Source organism: Microcebus murinus, chromosome 19 (assembly GCF_040939455.1).
Source record: "Microcebus murinus isolate Inina chromosome 19, M.murinus_Inina_mat1.0, whole genome shotgun sequence".
In the NCBI taxonomy this organism is placed as follows: Eukaryota; Metazoa; Chordata; class Mammalia; order Primates; family Cheirogaleidae; genus Microcebus; species Microcebus murinus.
This window is the reverse complement of record NC_134122.1, coordinates 28602573-28627697: the sequence shown is the minus strand read 5'-3', so window position 1 is coordinate 28627697 and position 25125 is coordinate 28602573. Positions and strand designations below refer to the sequence as shown.

At 56.6% G+C, this 25125-nt stretch overlaps 2 protein-coding genes across 2 annotated transcripts; one reads left to right on the top strand and one right to left on the bottom strand.

Moving 5' to 3' along the window:
• Nucleotides 1-2843: 2843 nt before the first annotated feature.
• NYAP1 (neuronal tyrosine phosphorylated phosphoinositide-3-kinase adaptor 1) lies at nucleotides 2844-11593 on the bottom strand. Its single transcript, XM_012759391.3, has 7 exons — nucleotides 11475-11593; nucleotides 10062-10213; nucleotides 8274-8629; nucleotides 6354-7868; nucleotides 5292-5507; nucleotides 4932-5041; nucleotides 2844-4402 (listed from the first exon to the last, which is right to left on the bottom strand). The coding sequence occupies exons 2-7, from the start codon at nucleotides 10127-10129 to the stop codon at nucleotides 4145-4147; spliced, it is 2523 nt and encodes an 840-aa protein (XP_012614845.2). The 5' UTR covers nucleotides 10130-10213; nucleotides 11475-11593; the 3' UTR covers nucleotides 2844-4144.
• Nucleotides 11594-14544: 2951 nt separating this feature from the next.
• TSC22D4 (TSC22 domain family member 4) lies at nucleotides 14545-24879 on the top strand. Its single transcript, XM_012759395.2, has 5 exons — nucleotides 14545-14940; nucleotides 15376-16402; nucleotides 18606-18769; nucleotides 23801-23849; nucleotides 24231-24879. Exons 2-5 carry the CDS (start codon nucleotides 15641-15643, stop codon nucleotides 24438-24440), a joined length of 1185 nt encoding a protein of 394 aa, XP_012614849.1. The 5' UTR covers nucleotides 14545-14940; nucleotides 15376-15640; the 3' UTR covers nucleotides 24441-24879.
• Nucleotides 24880-25125: the final 246 nt, after the last annotated feature.

Genomic DNA, 25125 nt, shown 5'->3' with positions numbered 1-25125 from the left:
CCTGTTTTCTGCACATACTTGCCAGATTGATGTTATGAACTTTTTTCACTTTTGTCTATTTGATGGGTGAAAAGTATTTTCTCACTGCTTTATTTTACATTACTTAGTTATTGTTGAGATTGAGCATGTGTATTCTTAATTTCTTTGGTGAATTTATGCTCTTTGTTCATATTTGTCTGGGTTGCTTTTTCTTTTTGACTCATGAACACTTCTTATATATTGTATTCATCTTTTTCGCATGTGTTAGACATATTTTCCCAGCTTAATGTTTATATTAATAGTTTGACTTGCCATATAGAGGTTTTTTTGTTTTTTGGGCTTTTGGGTTTTCTTTCTTTCTTTTTTTTTTTTTTGAGACAGAGTTTCCCTCTGTCACCACAGCTAGAGTGCAGTGGTGTCATCATAGCTCACTGCAACCTCAAACACCCAGGCTCAAGTGATCCTCCTGCCTCAGCTCCCAGATAGCTGGGACTACAGGGGTGCACCACCACTCCTGGCTAATTTTTCTATCTTTTGTAGAGATGGGATCTCGCTCTTGCTCAGGCTGGTCTCAAACTACTGACCTCAAGTGATCATCTTGCCTCAGTCTTGCAGAGTGCTAGGGTTAGAGGCGTGAGCCAACTGCTCCTGGCCTAGAAATTTTGTTACAGTAATATGCTCAAACTTAAAAGTCTTTTGGCTGGCCGGGCGCTGTGGCTCACGCCTGTAATCCTAGCTCTTGGGAGGCCGAAGCGGGCGGATTGCTCAAGGTCAGGAGTTCAAAACCAGCCTGAGCAAGAGCGAGACCCCGTCTCTACTATAAATAGAAAGAAATTAATTGGCCAACTGATATATATATAAAAAATTAGCCGGGCATGGTGGCGCATGCCTGTAGTCCCAGCTACCCGGGAGGCTGAGGCAGAAGGATCACTGGAGCCCAGGAGTTTGAGGTTGCTGTGAGCTAGGCTGACGCCACGGCACTCACTCTAGCCTGGGCAACAAAGCGAGACTCTGTCTCAAAAAAAAAAAAAAAAAATAGAAAGAAATTAATTGGCCAACTGATATATATATAAAAAAAAATTAGCCGGGCATGGTGGCGCATGCCTGTAGTCCCAGCTACCCGGGAGGCTGAGGCAGAAGGATCACTCGAGCCCAGGAGTTTGAGGTTGCTGTGAGCTAGGCTGACGCCACGGCACTCACTCTAGCCTGGGCAACAAAGCGAGACTCTGTCTCAAAAAAAAAAAAAAAAAAAAGTCTTTTGGCTTATTTATTTCTGGTTTTTGTGTCATTGTCAGGACTTGTCTATTCCAAAGGTATAAGAATGTTCCTCCACTTTTCCCTTTTAATGTTTTGGTTTTACATTTAAATCTTTTGGCATAATGAATGAAACAGAAATACAGTTTCCCATGTTCCCCTTCCTAACTGGTTAATTGTTCAAGAAATAATTACAGAATAATTAATCCTTTCCCAACCAATTTATAATATCACCGTTATCATATAAGTGCTAAATTCCCATGTGCATTTGGGGCTATTTCTGGACTCTTTGTTCTGATGGATTATGCCAGTTCTGTGCTAGGACCAGTGTGCTGTGACTGTATTTCATGTTTTAGTATTTAGTAGAGGAGGTCCCTCCATTACTCTTCTGTTTCAGAATGTTCTGGTTTTTCTCATTATCATTCTGCGTGAACTTTCAAATTATTTCATCAAGTTTCCTAAATAATCCTGAGATTTAGAGCCTGCATTGAATTTATGGATTTAGGGAACACTGACATCTTTTATATTATCAAGTCTTCATATCCAAGAATAAGTTAGTACTCTTTCCTTATTCACGTCTTTCCTTTATTAAGTGACTCAAAAGGCTGTAGTTTTTTTGATTGGTCCAATATAGGTCCTATACATTCCTTGATAAAGTTACTCCTAGATATTTTATGGTTTTTGTTTCTCTTATGAATGGGGCATTTTCTTCCACTAATTTGCTGACTAGTTATTTTAAAAAGCTGCTGCTTATTTATATTTAGTCTTTAAATCTTATCTCTAGCCACACCCTCTTTACAGAGCTCTCCTGTGTTGGCCTTGAGTACCATTTCCAAGTTCATGACTCCTAATGGCCACCTTCGTATCCTCTCTCCCAAACTATCATTTTACTTCTAACTTGGGGTTTCCTAAATTTCAAAAATTATGTCATAATTTTTCATATTCTGTATGCTGCCTGTACTATTATTTGCTTAATATTTTTTCTTTAAGCCAACTCATTAAAGATAAATTTAGCCTTATCTTGTGCAGTAACATCCATGAAATAACAAGTGGCCTGATATGTTGGTTATAATTTTTCTAATATGAATGAACATAAACACAAAACTATTGAAGTTTTCAAAAATGTTCTTCATACTACTTAAAAACTTCTCTTTTATCATCCACATTTCTTGAAACTCTGTTCCAGTGGATAACAAACCTTTTAACCTGAATATTCACCATTGCTCTAAATTCAACGTTCTTCCTTCAAAGCCACCCTCAACTCCACCTTTCTTGCTCTGTCATCTCCCCAAACACTGGATCTCTGAACTTGGGCTTCGTGTATGAACAATTCCACTCCTTCATCCGCATCTTGAGGATGTCTTCTTTCAGCTGCCTCTTGCAACTGTCCCTTGCCCTCCATCCTCTCAGATTCCCTCCTTATCCTCCTCCCTGGTGACAGATCTCCCAGCAGACTTCCTCTGGATTCCTGCCGGAGGACCTGCATGTTGCTTGGAGGCTAATCTTTCTGAATCAGCTTCCACATGGCTGGACTTACTGTATCATTTAAACATCGCCCCCCTTCCATGTCCTACTGTTCCACAGATAATCATACTGTGACGTTGGTGCTTTCCCTCCTTCCTACTGCTTATCCAAACCTTACCTGTCCCAGGAAGCCTTTTTGGATGATTCCAGCCCTCTCCCTTTTATTCCTGCAGCATTGTCTACTGTTAACTCAGGTGTTTCATCTCTCTGAGTAGACTATAACATGCTCAAGGGCAAGCTTCATGACTGAATATTCCTTCTGCATCAGTGCACTGCCAAGAACACATTAGGTGCTCCATAAATGCTTACTGATTCACTGCATGGTGGCATTCCCAAAGACTTACCTCAAACTCCACCTCTCCCCGCTACTGGCCACAGCTACACATCCCTACCCGCACAACCTTCAACTCCCACCAACCAAGGACAAGATGGAAAAAGAAAAAAAAAATGTCAGAGAGGCGGAGCACACTAAAATATAAGAAGCCAGCTCTAGGATCATTAGTCTTTTAATATATTATTCTGAAAAGAAAGGAATTAAAAAAAAGTTCCTGACATCTCTTCTGTTTTGTTTTTGTTTTTAATTTAAATAAATACCCTGCCCACCCCCCACCCGCTAAAATTTTCCTCCTTCCCCATGATCCCGCCCATCCCTGGCGCTAGACCCTCACCCCAGAACTAAGTAAGATGCCTGTTTCAGAGCAGGCCACGCTGACTACCAAATTCTGGCAAATTGTAAATACTGGAAATGGTCTCCGGCCCTCCGCTCACCTGGGCCCCTCCCTTCTCTCAGTCCACTCGTGCACACCCCTCCCTGGCTGTAGGGTGGCATGGGTGGTGGGGGGCCTTTAGGCATTGGCATTGGGGAGAGTGCAAACTTGGCCTTGATTCTCCACTCCCTGCTCAGGAGTAGGTCAGAAGGGCCCAGAATTGCCCTCCAGACTAAAATAAATTAACAGAATAAATACCCCTCCCCAACGACTCCCGGACTCTACAAAAGAGCTCCTCTACCTCACTCTCTAGGCCCTCTCTTTCATTCAACCCACCCCCCCCATCCTTCCTCCCGAGCCCTTCCTTCCACCCCATGCTGACCTTTGCCCTCTCAGGAGGAGAGGTCTACCACATTCAGTGGGGAGAACAGCCACAGGGTCTCACCCCGACTTTAAGCAAACCCTTCCTCCTCCCCAAAATTTCTCAGTGGTGCTGTTGGGACCCCAAGCCCGATGGGCCTGGCAGACTCCCCATCTCTGGGGGCTGGGGTGGAGGGCAGGGGTTCTCCCTGGCTCTCTCTCACCTGATCCTTCAGTGTCTCTCAAGGCAAATCTCCCGGGAGAGCCGGGCATGCCCCGCCCCGCTCCCCAGTCCAGGTGCCCTGACCTCCCTGCCCTCCTCAGATGGCAGTGTCCCAGAGGACCGTGTGCTGCCGGCGGCAGGGCGGGGTGCCGGACTTGCGGGGCTCGGGCCCCCGCCGCCAGCTGGGGAGGATGGGCATGCTCTCCTGCTTGCAGAGGCCTCGGTCAGGGCGGTGGCGCGCCTTGATCTCCTTGCACACGCAGCGCTTGCGCTCGATCACCTCCAGCAGCTTGCCGTCGCGCTCACGGGCCGGCTGGGGCGGCAGAGGCAGCGGCAGCGGCAGCGGGGGGTGGGTCTGTTACACCCAGGGAGGAGAAAGAAAAAAGGGGGGGGTCGAGGACCTCAGAGTGACCCAGCCCGATCCCCGCTCCTGAGAGCAACTCAAGTCCTCTCTCGCCCCCCATGGCCTCTGTCCTCTCAGTCTGGCTGAAATCAAACCCCTGCCTGTCTCTTTGTCCAGCCGGGCGCCCTGGTGCAGCGCTGAGCCTCTGTCACCCTGAGGAAGGGGTGCCTTTTAAAAATTGTCTTCTCAGATGCTTACAATGTTTTAATTGGTCCACCCGGAAGGAGTCCTTTCTCTAAATGGCACAAAGGCGCGCACTGTCGGCTGGCGGTGGCCTCAACTGATCTCCAAGCCAGGCCTTGCCTCGAAGCCCTTCTCAAGCAGCCCCTTCCTGGATCCTCCCTGCCCCCCCCAACCAACACCGGGTCCCCATTAGTCTGTGCCAACCTGGCTGGCTCAGGCCGACTGACCCCTTTCTTTCCACACCCAAGCCTTCTTCTCTAGCTGCTCCTTCGCAAATAAAAGAAAAACCAAGTCTCACCTGGCTGGGGGCGTCCCTGGGCTGGCTGCAGGGCCGAGGCGTGTGGAGCGAGGCCTGCCGGACTCCTGAGGTGGAGGCCGAGCGCCCCAGGCGGTAGCCTCCTGTGAAGTCTGAGGAGGAGGGAGGAGGAGTGAGTAGGGCAGGGGCCTCCAATGCCCCCTCCCCCAGTTCCCAGAGAAGAGCCCACGTCCAGGCTGCCCCTGCCTCATGGGAGGAGGAAGGGGGAATGGAGATGTGGTGCAAAGGCTTAGCGCCTTGGACATGGAGGAGGAACAAGTGAGCAGGTTAGGCGAGGCAGACCCTGGGAGATTCTCTCCAGCCAGCCCCATCTGTGTACGGGTGTGTGCAGGCAGGTGTCACCTCCATTGCGGTGGCAGGCCGGGAAGGTCTGGCAGGGTATGGGCAGCGCCGTGCGGCTCCCTCCTCGGTCTCCTCCGTGGTGGATCCTGGCCAGCAGGCCCTCTGCCCCCTGGCTCCTCACTGGGATCCCTGATGTCATAGGGCCCCTGTCCTCACGATCCACCTTGCCTGGACCCTCAGCACTGCCATTCCAGGGCCGGGTGCTATCCTCCACCTCTGCTTGGATGAAACAGAGAACTGAGTGGCTGCATGTGGGAGGGGTCCTTCTGTCCCCCCAGCCAAACGCACTGCAGCATGGTGGACCAGGAAACCTACCCCAAGTCACAGAAGGGTTGGGACTACCTCACACTTCCCCAGCACACACACATACAGGAGTGACCCCAGTCCTGCCACCTTCCTTTCCACACATTGGTATCATCCCCTGGGGCTGAGAATCATATACATTTGTTGCTTCCAAACCCTTTTGCCTAGTCAGAGGGGCTTCCTCTACACCAACTTTAGCTTCCAAGCTCCTCCAGCTCCAGACAGAGCCAGAATGATTGCCCTCCTGCCAGTGAGACCAGTAGGGGGAGAATCCCAAATCCTGAGCCTAGAAAGGGGGTGCTGGGGGGAAGGGCTGCATGTGAACTAAGCTCATCTCTGAGAGTAGGCCTGGCAGAGCATTGTGTTGCCAGGCAACCGTAGGGGCCTCCCTCTCCTCTCCCTCCCGTCTGGATGGGTTGCCATGGTAACAGCTGGGAGGCAGCTGTGTTTAGCTCCTAGTGTGCGCACACTCACAAACACACACCCCTGCAGCCCAGGGAAGGAGGGGCAGGGAGCAGACCAGGTCAGGGCCACATTCAACCCCCTCCCTATGCCAGACTTTCCTGCCCCTCCAGTACACACTTGGGGACCCCAACCCTTCAGCCTGCTGCCCACACTCATCCCTCTGGTCTCCCAGGAAACTTCCTATACCTGGACTTCCCAGGCCAAGGCTGTGACTTCCAAATAACCCCTCCAATACCTCCCCCAAAACATCACCAGCATCCTCAGCCACCCCCCCACTCCCCACTCCTCACTCACTGTCCAGGTCCTTTGCTTTCCTCCCGCCATACAGGACTTTCCTCTGCAGAGCCCAGCCTGCCCCAAATGTTGTGGCGCCCATCTCCTCTTCCTCCTCTGGTGTCCCTGCACTGGCGATGACGTGGGCACAGGAGATGCTGGCAAAGGAACCCCCATCGGTACCTTGCTCCTGTAGCTGGATCTTGACCATGGGGGATGGGGCCCCCACTCCACAGCCCTTATTCAGCACCCCCCCAGCCTTGAGGCTTTCATAGGCAGGGGGTCTCTTGAGCCCAGCTGCTGCTGCTGGGTAGGTCCAGAGGGGGGCAAGGGGGCCTGCAGTTGGGTCCTGAAGGCTGTGAGGGGAGGCCAGGCAGCCGCGGTGGTGGAGGACCCCAGCTGCTGTGCCCATGGCCCCGCTGTGAGGGCTGGACTTCCCTGGCACGGGGGGCCTCGAGCTGGTGCACAGCATTCCATGGAGGACTGAGATCTCCTTCTCTGTCTTTGGCTCCCCAGCACCCAGGGGTGGACCAGCTGGCAGGACAGAGTGTGTGGTCACCTTTACTGCCGAGTACACCATGGTGTAAGACACGGCCTTGTCCTTGGGGGGGCCGGGGAGCAAGGCGGCTGAGGCAGGGGGGGCTGCCGGCGCCCCCGCCGCCTTGGGGCAGATCATGCTGTGGGAGTTGGGGAGCTCCCGCTCCCCCCGGGGCTGGCCAGAGCCCTGGGGTGGCAACGGTGTGGAGTGGCTCCGGGCCCGGCCCGATGGTCCCAGCAGCAGCAGGTTGGCAGCAGGAGGCGGAGGCAGTGGGGGAGGCGTCTCCCGCTCCCGTGCAGGCACTTGGGGAGCTGGGGTGGAGCTCGATGGCTCCTTGGAGTGGCAGAGGACCGGTAGCCTTGAGACCCCATCGCCAGGGGTTCGAGAAGCAGATTTGGCTTGGGGGAAGGCCAGGAGTGGAGGACGGTGCTGCAGGAGATTGGGGAAGGGCGGGGGGATTTCACAAAGGGTGGTCTTGGTGGGCGTCCCGTCCCTCCTGCCTGGGAGGGCTGAAGCTGGACGACGGTGGGTGTGGGGCTGAAGGGCATGAGGTTGGTGAGGCGGGGAGGTTGCTGTCAAGGGGGGCGGCCCGTTGGCCCGGCCTTCCCCCGCCTCTTCAGGCAGCGGGTACTTCATCTCCTCATATATGGCCTCCCCCTCTTCGGAATCCGAGTCAGTACCAGCTGGAGGGGTTGGGCCCCCACCCCCAAGAGGGGGCCCAGTCAGGCCCCCTCCACTTCCTCCTCCCCTGAAGACGTCCCCCACCATCTCAATGTACACGGGCTCTTCCTCCTGGGCACCCACATCAGGGTCCCCAGTTACTCGGGACCCCCTACTGAGGCGCTGAAGGGGCAGGTTCCCTCCTCCTCGAGGAGAGGGGGCTGGGGGGCAGGACTCATCGAAGGAGACAGAGAGCTGAGTGTTGGGGCTTCGCCTGGGCTTCTGCGGAGGAACCTTCCGGCTGGACTCTCGGCCCTCTGGGGTTGGCTTCTGTAAGCCTGGGGAGCACGGGAAAGAGAAAATAAACTGGGTTTTTAATGTGGAGAGGAGAGGGGGAACCCCTTCTGACCTCTTGATCTGTCTGCAAGGATATATCGGCCTCTTCATTTTCCCACACCCCTCAACCTACAGCCCTAGTAGGTTCCTTTTCTACCAGTCAGCCCTCCCTCATGTCCCTCCAAGGCCACCACCACTTTCCCAGGAATGAACTTTTCAGGGAGTGTCCCCTGCCCTTGAATGGTTCCTCTCAGGCCCATCCAAAAAGACCTCCCCATTCCTTTGGAGAATGGAACCTTCCACTTCCTAGGTTCTTCCCTGAATGAACCTCCCTACAGGCCTCCCCTGGCCTGGAATAGATCCTCCCAACTCCCAGCTCCCCCTGGGGAGGGATGGGGGTGTCTCACCTGCTTTTTTGCTAGGGGGTATCTCTGCCCCCAACCCCACCATGCTGAGCTTGGTGCTGGGGTGTCTCCGGGGTTTGGCAGGGGGTCTTCGGGTGCTGCTGTCCTCTGTGAGACCCCCACTGCCCCCCCCAGGGCCACCTCCCACACTGTCCATGCTGCCCACTGAGTGGCAGGAGAGGGAGCGTGGGGCCATGGCGCTGCGGCAGGGGTGGGGGGTGTGCTCCTGGGAGGCGGGCATCGTCATGAAGCCCATCCTGAGGGAGCGGCGCAGCGAGGCGATGTCCCGCACTCGGACCCCGGGCCCCGGGCCAGCCCCGGGCCCTGCCGGGCCTGCGGCGGCCACCTCCTTACTGGAGCTGGGGAGAGAAGACCATGATGGAACAGAGGACGGGCCTCAGACCTGGGCCTCCCCCTCCTCCACCCCAAGAGGTGTTGGCAACTGTGTGGCTTCCCAGGGAGGAGGAAGGGAGCCTGGGGTGGGGATGGGGGTGCCTGAAGGCCCAAGGCACAAATGTAGGGACTTAGGCTGAATCTCAGGCTTTATAAAAAGGCAGTCAGGGGCAGGGATGGGAGATGGGGTGTCCCTGGGGCTGGAGGATCCCAGCCTGGGCAAGTCCAGCACAAGGCACCTGTGCGGATGGCCTCGTATAGGGAGAAAGATGCAAACCCAGGCAACACAGCCCTGCCTGACAAACGGACAGCTCATCTGCCACCAGGGCTCTGGGGTTTCTTCTCACTCTCACACTGGCCCACACCTGGCCTCTGGCCTGCCCTCCTGTCCAGCTACTGCAGCCCATACACCACGAACCAGGGCGCCTCCCCTCCCATGTGGGGCCAGAGCAGCCCCCTCCCCCGATCCTTTTTCCTCCCTTCCTCCTTTTCCCTTGGTGCTGCCCTCTCTCTGTCACCCTCCCCAGCTCACCCCCATTCCCTTTCACTGTCCCTGAGCCTCTGTGTGAGGGGAGGGGGGCGGCTGGCAGGGAAGAGGGAGAAGCTGCTGGGGGTGGGCTCTCATTAAGGCCCTGTCTACTAACCCTTCATTAGGGAGAGATAGCTGCAGTGATCGCTCTGATTAATCTAATTAACAACAAGAATTAAACTCCACAGTTGCGAGGAGGAAGCAGGGAGCAGGGAGGTGGCTCTGAGTCAGGCTCCAAGAGGCTGTGCAGTCAATGGGGGTGAAGGGGAGAAGGGGAAAAGATGGGAGAGGCCAGGCCCCAGGTCCCTGGGAGGGCCAGGAGAGAGGCAACCAGGGATGGGGCTGTGGGAGGGGGTCCCCAGCCCTGGCTTTTCTGCAGGGCCCAGCCTTCATGTCCTCCTACCACACACACAGCCTTGTCACTTGGCCACTCACCTCCCCCAACAGAGGAGACTGGGAGAGGGCCAAATGGATGTTCTCTGATGCCCCTGAGATGACCCCATCCCTAGATCCTGTGAGGGAGGCTAGGCCTGCCCCTTCCAAGGTCAGGTGACAGGAGAGCCAGCAGCCAGCCCCAAATTTGCAGAGAGAAGACCACAGGCCAGAGGTGAGTCAGAAAGGAGTGACTTACGCCTTGGGGATGGGGAAAAGCCAACAGGGTGCTCCTGATCTGGAAGCCCCCAGGAGGCCAGGAGCAGGATGGGACAGCAGGTGTGCCATCCCAGCCACCCTGTACCAAGCACAGACTCTGAGGTCAGAGATCTCACTGGGAACAAGGCTGCTAAGCCCCAGGAGGGGCTGTGGCCCAGCCAGGGGGCAGCAGAGGTGGGATGCAAAGGGGGGCAGTCTGGGAGCACAGCCTTACTTACCTGCGCTTGGCCTCCTCTTCCTTGTGCTGCCTCCACTCCAGCTTGGTTTTTCGGTAGAGGAGGTTCATGTCGTGGGGCAGGAGGTGGGGGCTGGGGGGCCCTGCTCAGCGCCACCAGGCCCGGGGGGCGGCCCTCCCTGGGTCCCGGATCCACTTGGTGGGGAATGGGTAGGAAGGTGAAAAAGAAAGATGTGGGATGGGTGGGGGCCAGCAATGAATGAAGGAGAGAAAAAGGAGCAGAGACGTGACTCGGATCCTCAGAGAGGAAAACACAGAGAGACACAGAAAACCCAACACAGCCCCAAGAACCCACAGACAGACAGACATAGACCTGCATGTGTACACAGAACCACAGACCCTGACAAAGGTGTTCAGAGCCACAAATACACACTCTAGAGAGATCAGGTTGACACAGATTCCTTCTTGTGTAAATACATCCTGATCCACCACACAGACAGGCCCCACAAACGGATAGCAACCCTCAGCCACACAAACACACATTCAGACACAAACCACGGAGCCACAGACCCCTATCTACAGACAGAGGACCAGACACATAGATTGGCATAGGTAAACAGAAACCTAGGAATAGGCAGGCACACACAGACATAAACACCCACAGACACACCCACAGACACACACAGACCTCCAGACACACACAAATCTGCTACACGGAACTGGACACACCTACAGACAAGGAGTTATGCCCGGGGCCTACTTGCGTACATTGCACCCCACTGGGGAAGGGGAGATGGTCAGACTCCCCACCCCTTTGGGCCCTGAGGCTTTAGGGGGGCGTCATGAGAGCAGGGTAGGGATGCTGAGGGAAGGGTGGGGGCTGTCTGAATGGGGCATCTGAAACACCACCCATCCATCCATCTCCACTCCCCGTGGCCCCTTTCCAGTGCCTCCCTGGGCCTGGGCCTCTGTCCACCAGGATTCCTGCTCCCTGGCCCCTCAGCAGTGGTCTCTGCCTCCCTCCCTCGCTGATGGCACAAATCACCTTCTTCCTCCTCCAGGATTTGGGAGGCCCCCGGCTTTCCTCTTCCAGTCCCCGCCCCTCAATCCCACCCGGGGGTCTCCAGTCTGGCCCCATAGCTACCTTCTGAGCTGCGGCCTCCATACCTGCTCTGGGTTCCCTTCCCCCAAACACACACTCTCCTTTTCGCCTTCGGCCTCACTTCTCCTCCCAGGCGCCCCTCCTCACTGCCGTCCTCCCCCTTCCCCTGTGTGCTCAAACCTGGCCTGCTTCATCCCCCCTCTCCATCCAAGGGCCCCAGGTTCCCGGGCACCCTCCCCTTCCCCTTGTCCTGCTACCCTGGGTTTCTCCGCCTCTCGCTCCGCCAATCCTCCCTGCCCCTTGTCCCCCGCCACCTCCCCGCACCAAGCCTCCCCAATTTCTACATCACCGTACCTGGCCTGCCGGGCGCCGGCCCCCCCATGCCGGGCTCCGCCCGGAGCAGGAGGAGGGAGGAGGAGAGACAGAGAGAGACGGGGGGAGCGGAGCTGGGCCCTGCCGCAGAGACAGCCCCGCCTCCGGGTCCGCCCCCAGACCCGCCCCCGGCCCCAAACCCACCCTTCCACACCCTCCAAGGACGGAGCGGGAGCGGCGGTACCGCGGTGCGCCGCCGGGCTGGGGCGGGGGGCACGGGTGCCGCGGAGCCCGCGGGAGGAGATCGGAGGAAGGTTGTAGGGCACCAGGGTCCCGGCGCCAGCCCGCTCCCGCCTTGGGGCGTCCGTTCCTTGCCGCCCCTCGCCCCCTGCCCCTCCGGGCGGTGCTGGGCTGGGTCTCCTAAGGCCCCAGCGGAGCAGCGCGCAGCGGCGCCCCCCAGCGGCAGCCTGGGGCCCCACCCGTACACCCCGTGCGTCTGGCACTCCCCGGGTCTGCACCCGGCGTCGGGCCGGGGCCGAGGCTGCGGCTGCGGGGCCCAGGGTGCAGTGAGGCGTTGAGGCCGGCAGGGGGGGCCGCTTTCCGGGCGTAGAGCTCCTAGAGTCGGTAGACGGACGATCGGCGTCTTTGCCCAGCAGGGGGCGTGCTCCTTGGCCGCACCTCCTCCCCGCCGCCCCCTTAGGTGCTGGGAAGGCACCCCTGTTGCCTCGGTCGCCTCCCACTGCAACCTCCCGAGCTCCCGGACCTTGTTCCAGCTTCTGGGCTCAAAGTCTTCCTTCCGTCCACCCCCGCGGTCCAAGTCATCTCCCTCGTAACTTTTGACTCCGCTGGCGCTACCCGCCAGGACCTGGGCTTACCATGCTCGGCCTCTGACGGGGACCACTGCACCATCGCCCTGCTGTGGTCGCTGGCCGCTGAGGGACGTGACCTCGTCCCCCTGCCCATCACTTTTCTCATCATCTCCCTGAGAAATTGCCCCCTCCGAAATCCCTTTGGCCCACAACTCTGTGGTATGGTGCATCAGCTTCAGAAAGACCTGAGTTCTACTCTTAACTGGCTTAAAAATGGGTCCCCAAAAGATGCACATCCTAATCTTTGGAACCTGTGAGTGTTACTTTATATGGCAAAGTCTTTGCAGATGTGCTGTGTGGGCTTAGACAACTCACAAAACCTCTCTGAAAGATGCTTCATCCCATCTTTGGGGTGGTAAAATACTACTAAAGTGCCTTGTAAGTTGTAATGGGGCCCGCACATTAAAGGCTATTACATAAGCAGAAATAAAGAGTTAAAAAAAAAAGAAAAAGAAGAAATAAAGGCTATTATAAATGCTCCCAGGAGAGATAAAATATTAAAACACATAAAAGCCATTCCACGTTTACACCTCAGTGTGAATTAATTTATATGTATCCATTCAACAAATATATCCTTGCAGAGACCAATAATGTTCCAGGGACTCTAGTCACAGATACTGAGTGCCTGAGGCAGAGAAGAAAGGGTCCAAAGATAAGTTTTGAATAGTTTGTAGCAAGTCAGTTAGAAAGAAGGAGGGTCTGGGGGCAGAGCAGCCAGAGCTGCCTTCTGAATATAGTCAGAGGAGAGAAGGTTCTGCAGGGGAAGGAGGACAGGGTCTGGAGAGGAAGGGGGCGTGTGGGAGAGGCTGCTTCCTGGACCTCCCGGCTTGGGAGGCAACCATTGTTGCTATGGCTAACAGGAGATACATTTTAACAAAGAAACAAAGAATAAATATATAGAGGGGGGTAAGGGTTATACTGTGGGTTTTTTTTTTTTTTTTTTTTTTTTGGTCAAACCCTAAAGAGTGGTTAGAAATTTCCATGAGATTAAGCTAATGGAGGAGGAATGTGGGAAAGAGCACTAGAATAGGAGTCAGACAGCCCGGTTACAGTCTGGTGTCATCAAATACTAGATCTGAGGCTATGGGTAAATGACTGAATATTTCTGAGTTTCAGTTTCCTTAGCTGGCGCTCAAACCTCACCTCATCTCTCTTTCCAGGGCTATTTTGCAATCCAATGAGATAATATGAGGAATTTTTAATATACTCGAGAGCAGTTCCATATGACCAAAACTAATTAGAATCCATATCCTTTTGAACCTGAGAGTGAGGGCAGATGTGGCTTTTAGATACTGTTTTTGCTAAACTAATCCCCCTCAATGTTGTTAGGGGTGCCAAAAGAGATAAAATGGCCATTGGGGGGTTATTCTTTCAAGCCAAACATGTAGTAGGCTCTTTATGGGTGTGTGTGGATTTCCTTCATAAAAAGGTGGGATGGGAGAGGTGGGAATGGTCAGAGGTAGGGAAGGGGTCTATGCTTGTGGCCAGCTGGGCTTGGTCCTCAGGTGCATCTGTGTGGGTAACTGTGTGGACATATGTGTGTCCAGCGGTTGGAGGACAAGTGCAGGTCAGCATCTGCTGGGATTTGATTTCAAATAGTCCAGCAAAATACTGCAGGTCCTGGATAACATTGTTTTGTTCAATGTCGTTTCCTTATAATGTTGATGAGAAAAAAAAATGATTCCTGGATGGGGCCACTGTTTGGAATTTGCATGTTCTCCTCATGTCTGCACAGCATGTTTGAAAATTTTTGTAAGTAGGAATGGGGGAATAGTACGTTCCCCATGCAGTTACTGTGAAAACCAAAGAAGACATGACAATAACAGCCACAGCCACACCATAACATTCACTAGGCATTTATGGGCAATCAGGTACCCAGTACATGGCCTGGTATGTTCCCTGCTGCCAATGGCAGCAAGTGCCTACAAGTAAGGGAATCCCAGGCCTCCTGCGAACTCCTCCCCTTTCTCCCCGCCCTCCTCAGCCCCTCCTTCCACGGAAGAGCCGCGCTGGGGCCCAGCAGGTGTGGGGTTAAGGGCGTCTGTTTGGGGCCCCAGGAGCAGCAGCAGCAGCAGCAACTGCAACAGCAGCGGCTGTGGCAGGCCTGGCCAGGGGCCAATTGGCGGGGAGCCCCAGGAGGGAGGGTGGGAGGGAGGAGGAAGGGGAGGAAGAGGGGAAGAAGGAGGAGGAGGAGGAGAGGAGCAGTCAGCAGGCCCGAGGAGGCAGGACTTCCTGGTGTGGGGGTTGTCAACAGCCCAGAAAGAGAAAGACGGACAGAGACCAAGAGGAGCCGAGGAGCGGAGCGACGGACCCAGCGGGGCCACGCGGAGGAGACTCGGGAGACCCACCCGCTCAGATCGCCGAGGCCGGCCGCCCCCTCCCACATCGCTTTCGACACCCTTAAGGCTCCAGAGGCCGCGCCTGGGCTCCACCGAGGAGGCGCGGGTTCCTTTTCTGGAGAGCAAACTTTCCACAGAGATGCCTCGCAGGGTGAGGTGCGGCCCCGGAGGAGGACTGGGCAGGCTCTGATCGCCGCCTGCATGCCCCGCGCCGCCCCGGGCCAGGAGGCCCCAGGAAAGCACAGCCCGACATCTTAGGCGCCGGGACCCCCGGCTCGTTCAGTGGCGGAGGCCCGGGAGGTAGGGCTCCAGGCTGGGCGGGGCGCTGGGGCGGTGGGGCACGGTCTGCCCCAGAGATGTGGGAGCCGGGGTGCGGGGGCCTTGAGGCCCAGGAGAGGCCTCGGGGTCGCCGGGCCAGGCCGGGGAGCTGCTTCCGCCCGGTTCACCCAGGCGCTGGAGCCCGTGCTCGGGACAGTGCAGCTCTGCAGTCTCCTGAGTTAGGATCCCAGACAAGAAATGCCCAACTTTGGGTCTCAGCTGCCTCTTCCTGTTCTGTATGCCTTAATAGACCCCATCCCCTCTGCTGTGGTCTCTGCCTCTCTGCCTGTCTCTTTGTCTCTGGGTCTCTGGCGGTTTCCCCTTCCTCCGCCGTTCTGCTCCACAGAGAGGAAACCCCAGAGGTGGCCTGCCCACTGCTTTCTCACTCATTCTCTCTCTCTCCCCCCACCTTTCCAGTTTGCAAACTCAGCTCTGGAGTTCGGCAGTGACAGCAGCTGGAAAAACCTGCCCCGGCCCCCACCTCCCGCCACCTCCCGTACCCTGTGCTCCCTTCACCAACCAGGCACCCTCCGTTCCTTCAAGGCTCTCCTGCTATGTCGGACCCTGACATCCCCGGGGGCCCTGTTGCCCCTGCCATGTGGCCCCCCTGTTCCAGGGGTGCCTGAGCCCCTAAGAGAGCCCCAGCCCCTGCAACTCAGCTCAGTCCTGAGCCCCAGGGACCATGAGTGGGGGCAAGAAGAAGAGTAGTTTCCAAATCACCAGCGTCACCACGGACTACGAGGGACCAGGGAGCCCAGGGGGTTCAGATCCCCCTGCCCTGTCAGCTCCCACAGGGCCCCCACCCCGCCTGCCCAATGGGGAGCCCAACCCTGATCCAGGGGGCAAGGGCACCCCCCGGAATGGCTCCCCACCGCCTGGGGCCCCTGCCTCTCGTTTCCGGGTAGTGAAGCTGCCCCACGGCCTGGGCGAGCCTTATCGCCGAGGTCGTTGGACGTGTGTGGATGTTTATGAGAGAGACCTGGAGCCCCCCAGCTTCGGCCGACTCCTGGAGGGAATACGAGGGGCCTCAGGTGGCACCGGGGGCCGATCTTTGGATTCCAGGTTGGAGCTGGCCAGCTTGGGCCTGGGTGCCCCTGTCCCACAGACAGGCCTGTCTCAGGGCCCCACCTCCTGGCTTCGCCCACCCCCCACCTCCCCTGGACCTCAGGCCCGCTCCTTCACTGGGGGGCTGGGCCAGCTGGCAGTACCTGGCAAAGCCAAAGTGGAGACACCCCCCCTGTCAACCTCCCCACCCCAGCAGCGCCCCCCAGAGCCTGGGACTGGGGATAGCGCAGGCACTTCTAGGGCTGCCACACCCCTGCCCTCCTTGAGGGTAGAAGTGGAGGCTGGGGGCTCAGCAGCTGGGACCCCTCCACTGTCTCGAAGGAAGGATGGAGACGTGCGGCTGAGGATGGAGTTGGTTGCTCCAGAGGAGATGGGGCAGGTAAGAGCTGGGTTCCAGGTTGGGGGAGACACCTGGAAGGTTGTGCCTTGGCCTAACCTCCATCCTGGCCTCCCTTCCTCCATTGTCACCTGTCTGTCAGATTAGATAGCCCTCTTTTCTCTCCCTGCCAGCTCACTTTGAAGTCTATTCCTCCTCTGTTTTCTCTCTCAGGCTCCTTCCCTGCTTTCTGTACAGTCTTTCTCTCTGACTTTTCATTTGTTGTCTTTGGCCCTAACCTCATCTCTATGTAGCCTGTAGCATATGTGGCCTCCTCCTCTGGCCTTCACCTTCTTTCTGTCTTGGTCTCACCCCCTCTGGCTCCAGGTGATGAGAGTGGAGGCCCCGGTTGGGGTTGGCTGTGAGTAGCTGGGTCCCAGGGGGAGAAGCTGCCAGGGTTTAGGGAAGCGAGGTTGAGTGGGCACTCCACTTAAGTCTCCATTGCAGCCCCATCCTGAATGGGAGGGGGGGTCTTCTTTCCTCCCACCAGACACCCATCCCAGCCCCATGTCTAGCTTGGTTGCAAGCCAAGTTTCTCTGAAGACTTGAGGAATTGGGTGGAGGAGCATATTACAGGGGTGGGGGTGGGGGCCTTGCTGGTGTGCCCCCTTCCCAAGTATCTGTCTCAGTTCCTGCATCTGGGCTTCTCCAGGACTGATAACTGGGGGTGGCCACTGTGGAGTGGGAGAGCAGGGGTGGGAAGCAGCCCAGAAGGAGTTAAATCCTTTGCTCTTTCAGTTTCCTGTCTCCAAAAGAGGAACAAATCTGGGTTGGGGGGCAGGATGCCTAGGTCTCTGGGGTGGGGGTGGGCAGCCAGGGATGTGGGGGTTGGACACTTCTGTCCTGAAGGAGAAAATAACACCTTGGACTGCTAGAGGAAAAGCAGGGAGTGTGAGGATGAGAACTCTTTCCCCTTCCTGGCCTTGGGCACAAACCACAGTGTAAAAATAACCTGAGACTGGATGTCTGGGTCCTGTCAGGACTGGTCAGGACCGCCTCCCCCCACCCCCTCCTGGCCTCAAGCTCTTGTCTCTTTTGACCCCCACCCCCTACTTTTCTTGAGCTCTCTTCTTTCAGTTCCTACTCCAAGGGAGAGATCTGTTTCCTTTGCTGGTCCCTGACCCGAGACTCTTCCAAAGCAAGCCCCCTTGGCTGCCATCCTCTCTGCTCTATTTGTCCTTAAGCCCTGCCTGAGCCCCCTATGGGACCCTGGCCCTCTCTTCAGTGCCCCCACCCCATTCCTTCCCCTTTGTCCTAATCACTTCCTGTGTGTATGCATCTGGGTTGATTCCCAAAGTTTGTCTCTCCTGTACAGTCCCCCATGCCTCTTCTCTAACAGAGGGGGGTGGTGGAGAAGGGCCAGGGGATACCACCTGGGCCCCCTTCCCTGCTCTGTCCCTCTAACCACCCTGGACTCTCTGTTCTTGGCTTTTCCGAGAAGCTGGGGCCTCCCAGGGCCTCACAGAGGCGTCTTGTCTTGTTCCTGTCACCCCCGCCCTTTTGCAGCCGCCCCCAGCGCCTGTTGGGCTGTGTGGGTCCACGCCCAGGCTCCGCCTCCCCCCATCTCCACAGCCACCCCCCCACCCCAAAGCAGGGCAGAGAGCAGGAGCAGAACTTCACCTGAGTCCTGAGAAGTTTAGGAAGAGAGGCTAAAATTGGGGGTGGGGGGTGGAGAGAGAGTTTCTGAGGATTCATTCATTCTACAAATAGCTACTGAACAAACTGACCTTCCAGGAGGGGAGACACAATAAATACTTTAATTTCAGATAATGTTAGGTGCTATAAAAAAAATGCAACAGTTCAGTGGACTAGTGAATGATGGAGAAATGCCTCTCTAAGGAAGTGGCATTTGAGTCACTTTAAGAAGGCAGATATTCTCTGAGTAGCCTCTGATTAGGGGTCCCAGCTCAGCTTGGAGGGAGCAGGGGTGCTGGAGAGCAGACCAGAGCCCTTCTGTGATACCCTATGCACTGCTTACCCCAGTCCTCAGGGTGACCCCTGTCCCTTGCTTCTGGTGCCTGCCTTCCCAGAGCAGGAGAGGGAAAGGGCTGTGAGGCATGACTCCTGGGTCCTTAGAAGACAGTGGGCAGGTGGCAGGTGGGGAGGGAGACTGCTCAGCAAGTTGTAAGGTGGGTGGTTATATTCTCTCTCCCTGTCTCTCTCTGTCTCTTTCTCGATGTGATGGTTCCTACCTCTCTGCCTCCAGGTGCCAGCAGTCGACTCTCGCCCCAGTTCCCCGGCTCTCTACTTCTTCCCCGATGCCAGTCTGGGTCATAAGTCTCCAGACCCCTTTGGGGCAGCAGCCCAGAGCCTCAGCCTGGCCCGCTCCATGTTGGCCATCAGTGGTCATCTGGACAGCGATGACGATAGGTAGGTGTGCTCTGTGTGATGGGGCATGAGGGTTAGGCTCCCCACCCAGCAGCTGGGATACTTGCATGAAACTCCCTGGTAAATGTCCTTCCCCCAAGTTGAACTTGGAGAGGACCTCTTAAACAGAGAAACCTGGCCTGGGCATAACCACTGGGCAAAGTTGATTTGGGCCCCACTCCCTCTCTGTGGAGAGAGCTGGGTGGGACTCCCTGGCTTGGGACTGTCAAGTCAGAGACATTTTTAAAGTTTGAAGGGAGTCATTGTTGTCAAATTCCAGAGCTCTTGCAGATTTAGCGATCATCTGGCCAACCCTAGGAACCCACTGGCAAATGTGCTGGAGAGGAGAATAGAGAATCAGTCTCCTCCCATTGCATTTCATATCTCTCTACCAGCGAGGGGAATGGGACTCCTTGCAGCCCTTACGGACTGTGATGTGACATCCTTATAGTCCATACAGACTAATTTAGGACCCTAGGACTTTTAGTACCAAGAAATCATTGCTCTGAGATTCTGTTCCCTGAGGGGAAGGGGCCTGCAGACAGAGCTAGGGAGCAGCAGGAACGGGACCAGCAGAGTTAGGAGCAGCATGGGGGCCAAGCTTGCCTCAGCAAAGCCATGCTATGGGTACAAACAGTCTGGGAGCAAGGACAGCACAGGCAAGCATGACTTTCTGGTGCTTGCCCTTTGGAGGAGATGCCCTGTTGGGTGGCAGCGTATGCAGGACTTCCTGTTTCGAGGGCCAGGTTTCAACATTCACAGAAATGTCATCTGAAAAGGGAGGCACGAAATCGTGAGTCAGATAGCCAGGCCGCTGACTTCTGGCTGTGGACTGATAGGAACCCCAAGAAGGGCTAGGGAGTCGCCACTTTTATTTTGGAGGGAAGAGTAGGACTTCCTGTGTGAGGCCCTCGAGGGGCGGGACTTCCTGTTTGAGAGGAAACGCGGGGCGGGACTTCGCGAGTGGGTGAGTGGGTGCTGGAGGGACCCACTCCGGTTGGCGGTCACTCCTTCCTGCCACCCCCGAATGTGGCGTTGCCCTCCAGAATCAGGGCCTAAAGCCCATCAAAGAAAGGGGCCTGAGGCACTGGGGACCCGCGGAAGGAGAAGGGGTACCAGGGAGGCGGTGGGATGAAGGGCAGAGGGGGCAGTGGGGCGGGAGGGCAGGGCACAGCGGCTTCTGCACTCTGGAATGCCTGAGGTGTGAGGTCGGCCTGGGCCAAGAGAGTCACCTGCCCCCCTCACTGCTATTCTCAGCGCTTCCCACCCTCTCCCCCTCCACTTGGGAGGTTCCCTGGCAAGAGGGCTCCCTGTCCTTCCCCCACCCCTGTTGATTTCGTAGCCCAGCCTCCTGCTTTCTCTGTCTTAGAGGGTTTTCTGCTCTATTCTTTTGGCTTGTCCCCTCCTCCCTTTCTCTGTTCCACCCCCTGGGTACACCCCAGTCTGACCGGTCCTGCTCCCATCCTCCTGCTTTACCCTGCTGTGCTCTAAGGCTCTGAGGCTCTGTCCCAGCTCAGGCCTTCATGTCCCACCCTGCTGGGTCTGTGAGTTTGGGTTGTGCCACCCCATATCCCCCAGGAATGGGGCATGTAGACCCCACCTCACCTGTCTGGTGTGCCCAGAGCTATCAAGAGAACAGAGTCCAAGTGTCCTGGGATCTCACTTTTGAGAGGGAAAATGGGATGAAATGTTAAGTGCCTAGATCCCAGAGAGGGGAGTTAGGAATGCCTGACCAATCCCTGAATCTAGGGTTGGGAGAACAGAGGGTGTCTGGTGAAGTCAGACTGCTTATGTGCTCCTGAGTTGGAAGATCTTTCATAGTCCCAACAGGGCCTGGCAGGTGGGAGGTAGGTAGTTAAGGTGTGAATGAGTGGCTGGGTGGGTGGGTGGGTGGGTGGATGGGTGGTCAGCCTGGAGGATTATAGGGAATGGATCCTGGGGTCTTGGGAAATAAAAGGTACATTTATTTATCCAGTGCCTCCTTTGGGTCTGGTGCTACCTCTTATCTCATGTAATCCTAAAAGCAATTCCTCACTTTCCAGATGAAGAATCTGAGACTCAGGAGGAGGGTTTTAGGAACTTGCCCAAGGTCACCCAGCTTGTAAGTGGCTGGACTGCAGTCTGTACCTGGGTCTGACCCTAAAGCCATGCTGTCTCCGCTCTCCTGTTATGTGTGTCCCAAGAGAAGAGGAGGGGGCAATGGTCTGTAGGATGCCCTTTCTCTCTAGGACAGAGTCAGGGACAGCTCTCTCAAGCAGGCAAGGAGCCAGCACCTCCTTCCCCCTCCCTGGCCTGGCCCTGCCCTGAAGGCACCACAGATCCAGATCCGGGAGGGAGTGTAGACAGGGCAGCCAGATGCCACTTTGTTGGCCTCAGGCCCAGCCCCTAGGGGCTCCTTGAAGGAGCGGGACTGGCCCCTGTACCCAGGATCTGAACCTCCTCACCTCTCCCAGGTATCCTGCTGTTTCATCTGATCCTTGTGTTGAAGCTATTTTATTTGACCTTCAAAGAGGAAGACCAGACTTTATAGGGCTGTCCCCAACCCAGGACCCAAGAGTCCTGAGGGCTAGAGTGCCTGGTTGTGCATGTCACACTGCACAACTCCAGGGGGTGCCACTCACATTTGAGATCACAGTCAATGCTTGAAGTCATAACAGTGACTGAAGTTGGTTATCAGTGTCTTGAAGGGGCATTTTGTTCTAATTAACACAAAGTTGCTTTTGGGCTTGTAGTGAGGGCTGATCCTGTCCCTGCCAAAGAATTCTAGCACAGTGCCTGTGGCCCCTCAGTCAGGGCTTCTCAAAGGGAGGGCTTGGGTTGCCAGAGACGTGGTCCCTTGAAGGTTATGTTGGAATGTCACAGTGGAAAGTGCTGTCAAAAACTCTCCAACACTAGACAAACAGGAGATAGTCATCTGTCAGCCAACAAATGTTTATTGTTGTATTATTCCTTTATTTCTGGCAAGAATGAACAATTTACTTGGCATCTTCACCCAAGTGTCTGCCAAGCAAGGCCAATGTTCCTATTCCTGTGCGTCTGCCCCCTTTGGTCTCTGTGTGTGTGTGCTGGGGAGGGGGCAGGGGTGAGGTGGATTTGTTTTGCAGTGGCCCAGTCTCTGCCGAGGTGTTGCACTGATTGAAATAGGTTGAAAACTGCTTTCACTCTCCCGGCTGGCTGGCCTGCTCTCTCACTCTTAAACTTACTCTCTCCTCCCACCCCCATCCCATCCTGCTTTCTCAGACCTGGTCACCCCCTTGGTTGCCCCACCTGTCAGCACCTTCTGCACCCAGAGCTTGGATGGGAAATGGAAAATTCCCAGCTCCCTTCCTGGCTGCCGGGCCTCAGGGCCTCATCCATGGGTCACCTTGAATTGGATGCACTGATCCCCCCCCCCCTGCAGGGAAGCAAGTTGGAGTTGACAGCCAGGAGGGAGGGCTTCCAAGGGGGAACAGGCTGTAGGATGCAGCATGTTGAGGTCCCTGTTCTGAGAGGGGCTCAGCTGGGGGCTGGGGGACAGGACTGGTGATCCTGCAGCACAGTGGGCAAGTGTGGAGGGCTGGCCCAGGGGCTGAGGCAGAGGCTGAATGGGGCAGGTTTTGGGCCACAGGTTGAGGCAGGGGCCTGGGGCCTCAGCGGTGGGAGGGAGCCCTGGAGGTTGGGACAGGGCACAAGGGCTGTAAGCAACTAGAGAGGGGCTTGAGGGAGAGCCAGGTCTAGGAGGACCCACACACAGCCTAGTGTTATGGGGACAGGGAGGACCCTGGCTGTCATTGAGCCAGGCCTAGGTCGCCCTCTGGTGGCCACTTTACAAATTGCAGCCAGACGTGCTCCCTGATGCCTGTCATCCCCCTTCCCAGCTGTGTTCATTCAAAGCCCCTGCTCCTATGCCCAGTGTCCCACCTCCAACCTCACCTTATCCACCTCCCCTCAAGTCCTCAACTCACTCCTTGACCCCAGACCTCCAAGACTTCAGACCCAGGTCCCAGACCACAGGCTGTGTTTGTTCTACAGAACTCTGGGCTCAGTTTCTGTTGCCATGGTAATTTTTCCCCTTTCTCCTTTTCCTTCACTGTTGGAGGTCAGGGACCCTCTGGCCCAGGTCCCAGAGCTCACCCATGATGTGGGCTTTGTGTTTGGGGAGGTGCTCAGTCCACTGTAGACCACAGCACATGGGACTCTCTCCCCATCCCACCCATCTCTTTCCTGAGGCCTTGAGGGACCATGCCCATCTGGAGGGGCAGGGTGAGGCCAGGATCTTCCCCACCTTCCACACCCCTCTCAGACCCAGGCTTCTTTCCCTGCGGCCCCTCCCCCGACCCAGCCGCCAGCTGACTTCCCTCCACTGGCCCCCTCCTCTCTACTCTGGGATTGGTGCCAGGGTGAGAAGGGGACACTGGCACTGACCGTGTCTGGGAATTCCCGCCCACCGAGGAGCCAGCAGGAGGGGGTCCCCGTGTCCCTGAGGAACCAATAGCAGCCAGGCCTTGCCCTGGGGGGGCGGTGTATATCTCTCAGGCCAGCACCCCCTAGGCGCTGTCTCCTCTCTGCCTGCTTGGCACCAGCCAGACCCTACTCTGCCCGGGGGGCTCTGAGCCCCCCAGGCACTCCCTTTGTCATAGCCCTCTCCCCCGGGGGGGCCCGGGGACCCTTTCCCCTCAGGGATGGCCCAGCCAGGGGTCTCTGTCAAGTCCCTGGTGTCATCTTATGAGACTCGAGTGGTGGGGATGGCTCCAGGGCCACCCCGAAAAAGGGGCTGTGTCTCTTCCCCTTGTTCCCCTCGGGGAGCATCCCCCATCCGAGGGACATCTGGACCCCCACCCCATCGGGGTGTGGGGGGCCCAGGACAGCGGCCCTCAGCCCGCCGGGGGATGGACAAAACCCTCCTCTCCCTGATTCTCTACTGTCACAGGTACGGGGGTGTGGGTGGGAAGCTGTGGTGAGTGGGGCTCGTGGAGGAGGCCAGAGCCTGCTCTAAGAAGGCAGCACCTGGGACGGCTCCTCCTCCTCACCTCTCACCTCCCTGTGTTTCTCCAGTGGCTCCGGAAGCCTGGTTGGCATTGACAACAAGATCGAACAAGCCATGGTAAGAGAAGCCATCTTGGTCACGGCAGGCCCTGGTCCCCTGAGCTCTGCCCCAGCCTTGCTCTCATTACCAGCGAACACTAACTCCCCGCTCTGTGACCTGCTCCCTGCTGGGCTCCCTTGGGATCCCTGCCCCCTGCTGTCTCTACCTCAGCCCTTGACTTTGCTTGGCTTTAATCTGGCTGGCCCCAGTCTCTGTTTGTGAGCCCGGATTCTGTCTCTGTCCCCAGTTCTTGTCCCTTGCCCTGTCCCTGCTTTGTCCGTCATCATTTGAGTGCAGGGAAAGCTCCCACACCCAGGTCCTTGGGGCACTGGGCAGGGAAGGTGGTTAGGGTGGCCTGGCACCTCTGATGCTCAGCCTGTCTGTCCCCTGGGCCCCCAGGACTTGGTGAAGTCCCACCTCATGTTTGCGGTCCGGGAAGAGGTGGAGGTGCTGAAGGAGCAGATCCGGGACCTGGCGGAGCGGAATGCTGCGCTGGAGCAGGAGAATGGATTGCTACGTGCCCTGGCCAGCCCGGAGCAGCTGGCCCAGCTGCCCTCCTCGGGGGTCCCACGGCTTGGGCCCCCCGCACCCAATGGGCCCTCCATCTGAGCCTCCCTTCCCTCACAATGTGCCTTCGGGGCTGCCAGGCCTTGTGCCAGCTGCCTGCCCCCTCTTCCTATGCAGCTTTAATGCCCCCTGGTCCACGGAGTGGGAGTTCAAGGCTCAGTACCAGCCTGTCCCACCACCATACCCCAATCTCCCCATCGTCCCAGGCCCTGATGGAGGAGGGTGGGCTTCAGGATGGGGTATTAGATGGAGCCCCCTCCATGAGGGATCCCAGCCCCGCTCCTCCGTCGCTAGACCCCCAGCAGTAGATGGCTTGGGGGAGTTGGAGGCTCCCTGGCAGACACCTTACCCCCACCTTGTTCCCTCAAAGTACCCCCTCTCCTCTGCCCAGGGGAGGGAGTATGGACAGTATCTGGAAGTTCTGGGATTCAGGTTGTTATTAAAGTAATAATAATAATTAAAAATTCTGAAGAAACTTGAATTTGGAGGCTGACAACTCGCTTATGTTTAGACTGGGGGCCCATGCTACAGTTTGAGCTGCCTGGAGATCTTGTCCAGATGGGAGGTTTAACGTGGCGGAGACAGTGGGGTTGAGAGAGGCAGGCAAAGGAACCAGCACTTCGGGTCCTGGGAAGGGGCAGGGAGAGGGGTGGGGTGGGGGGGCGTCTGCCCACGTGCTGGGGGGAGAGGGGAACAATGAGGCCTTTGGTGGTTGTGCAGGATCCAC